Below are 2,759 nucleotides of genomic sequence, written 5' to 3'. Positions count from 1 at the left end.
TTTCAATTACATTCCATATTTATATACACATAATTATATGTATATGCTTACTATGTATCCGAGATACATGTTTTTGAATATAATGTATGAAACTAATACTTGATACATCAAATTAATACTAGATACATATAAAAGATACATGAAATTAAAATTAGATCATATAAACAGATACATGAAATTAATATTAGGTCATATAAACAGATACATTAAGTTAATACTAGACACATATAATAAATACACGAAATTAATACTAGATACTTTTATGATACATATGAATGTACTTATATGATACTCATGTATCTAAGTGTTTTATTTGTTGAATACATCATATATTGATAATAGATACATCAAATTAATGAATTTATTATTTTAAGAGTAATAAAATGAAATTAATCAAGTTAATGACCAATATATACATATTTTGTCTTTTATTAATAATATTAATGAGTTTATTATTTCAAAGAATAATAAAATAAAATTAATTAAGCATATATACACTCCTTGATTTCCGCCTTATATTAAGAGATATGATTAATTTAAATTTCTAGAATTAATTGTCCATCTATTATGAAAATCCTCAATTACTCCTCTAATTAAGGAGATCAATTGCAATCAATTAATTTAAACAGGTAAGATATGTATCTCGGTTTTAAAATTCGGCAGGTACATGTATCTCATGAATTCAAACCCATGTATCCTAAGCATGAAACATGGTAGAGGAAGTAATATTTGAAACTATCGAAAATCTTAATAATTAAGACATAAACTAGTGGAATTTATGTAGTTTGCCCTTTCTTAAATACGTTTAAAAAGTACACTACAATATATGTTGCACATTTAAGAATCAGCTGCATTAGAAATATTTATATTAAGATAGTTTTCACCGTTTGAAAATAATATTGTTATATTTTTCAAAATATAAATGATAATATGACAGTTGCACAATAGAGTAATCAAAGAATATATATTAATTTTTTAACGCTTACACAAAGTGTAACCAAGTTCCGAATAATGATATTGCAAATTGAATTGTAATATTTTAACACGATTGAACTATTCCACTAACCAACTACACAAGTATGAGTCATAAATTAGGAACCAACGCTTTTCAAATACTTTATAATAGGGAAAAATAATTCAACGAATTTAGAAAATAGATTACATTGTAATTGACTCTTGCACGTAACGCTTTACAAGTTGCATTTTTCTAATCCTACCATTAATTTACAAGTCAAACATTCCCCCCTCAAAGTCTACCATGACTGCCAAATAAAAGGGAATCCGTCCATTCCAATACCGCCACGTCACCATCATATTGCCACGTGTCATAGGACATCGAATATTGAATTTTCTGTCAGTCAAGTCACTGTTGCTCCTGTTTTCACGCAATCGGCGTGACTCAATATTTGCCTAGGGATGTGTGCCGGGGCTTGTCACTCACGGAGTTGTGATACGTTCGCCGCCGACTTGAATTTTTCCACCACCATTACTACCGCCGCTTTCTAAATCCAACTCGGCGGCGCAACTCCCACTAGGGGAATGGCTAGTTCCGGTGGGTGTTTTTCTGTTCATACTCAGTATTCTTCTCAAAGACATTAAACGAGTCGCTGGTGATCTCGATTGAATCGCCGGTGAACTCACTCTCACTCCCATTTCCAAATCGGCTTCAAAATCGTTCCTTCTTGGCACCTCTATTCTAACTCCGGTCAGATCCAATCCTTTTCGCCGGCAACCTAACGGCGTCATATTAGAATGACTACTATTTTCCTCACAAGAGTTGCATAAACCGGAACTCGAACCCGGTTCAGTCGGTTCATTCACTGTTACTGCTACCTCAACCCGGTTATTATTCGGTTCGATAAGTACTGCCTCCACCGGAGATCGACAAAGAGGGCAAGTAGAATGAGAATGAAACCACATATCGATACATTCCGAATGAAATGAGTGATTACACTTGGGTAAAACCCGACCCTTTTCATTCTCCTCGAATTCCGATAAACAAACAGCACATTCCAGCGGTTCCGGGTGAGTCTTGTCGGAATAAACAAAAACCGGCAAGGAATTGAGAACTACCGGTTCCAAACCCCGGTTAGCATCAGACAACCCGGAACCAGGATTATCAACGTAGAAAACAATATGGGTCCGTCGATGGTGGACCCTACGGCGGCGAAGGAGTTCACGGCGGCGCTGAGATAGAAGGTACCAACGAGCATATAGATGAAGACCCACCATGAAAACAACAACAGCGAATAAGATAACAATAGCACTTAACATAATTTTGCCACTTAATGCATAGCCTCCTTCTCCTGTGGAATCAATCAATGGATCATGAATCATGCTTGGGGTATCGTTATCCATGGTAAATAATGCAAAAGAGATCGACTATCTGTAATTGTAAATATAGAGAAATTATTGGCGAAGATATATATCTATATATATGGATGGGAAATGGGCAAGTTGAAGGAAGAAGAGAGGAGGAAAGTTCTTGATGGTTTCGGTGGAAAAGGGAGAAGTTTAGGTGTGATGGTTTTAGTAAGACAGTGGTAATGTGATGGAAGACGCCAAAGTTGACGCGGGATCAGCAAATGACATAAACACCCTTTCCCGCCTGAAACTGTGTAATGTCTCTTTTTCTTTTCGTATTTGGGGTCCGCATTAAAGCTCGATTATTTTGAATTTGCTTGTCTCATTCAGAGGAAAACGCTTCTTATCAAATATTTATTCATATATAGAATTTGAACCTAAAATATCTATTTATA

At 34.8% G+C, this 2,759-nt stretch overlaps 1 protein-coding gene across 1 annotated transcript; it reads right to left on the bottom strand.

The window, feature by feature from the left end:
• Window positions 1-1,136: 1,136 nt before the first annotated feature.
• LOC125811340 (RING-H2 finger protein ATL2-like) lies at window positions 1,137-2,415 on the bottom strand. Its single transcript, XM_049490843.1, has one exon. The coding sequence runs from the start codon at window positions 2,356-2,358 to the stop codon at window positions 1,438-1,440; it is 921 nt and encodes a 306-aa protein (XP_049346800.1). The 5' UTR covers window positions 2,359-2,415; the 3' UTR covers window positions 1,137-1,437.
• Between the last annotated feature and the right edge of the window lie 344 nt (window positions 2,416-2,759).

This window comes from Solanum verrucosum, unplaced genomic scaffold, assembly GCF_900185275.1.
Source record: "Solanum verrucosum unplaced genomic scaffold, falcon-dt-bn FXZP01000132.1, whole genome shotgun sequence".
NCBI lineage: Eukaryota > Viridiplantae > Streptophyta > Magnoliopsida > Solanales > Solanaceae > Solanum > Solanum verrucosum.
Note: the sequence above shows the minus strand (reverse complement) of the source record. Positions and strands in the feature narration are given on the sequence as shown.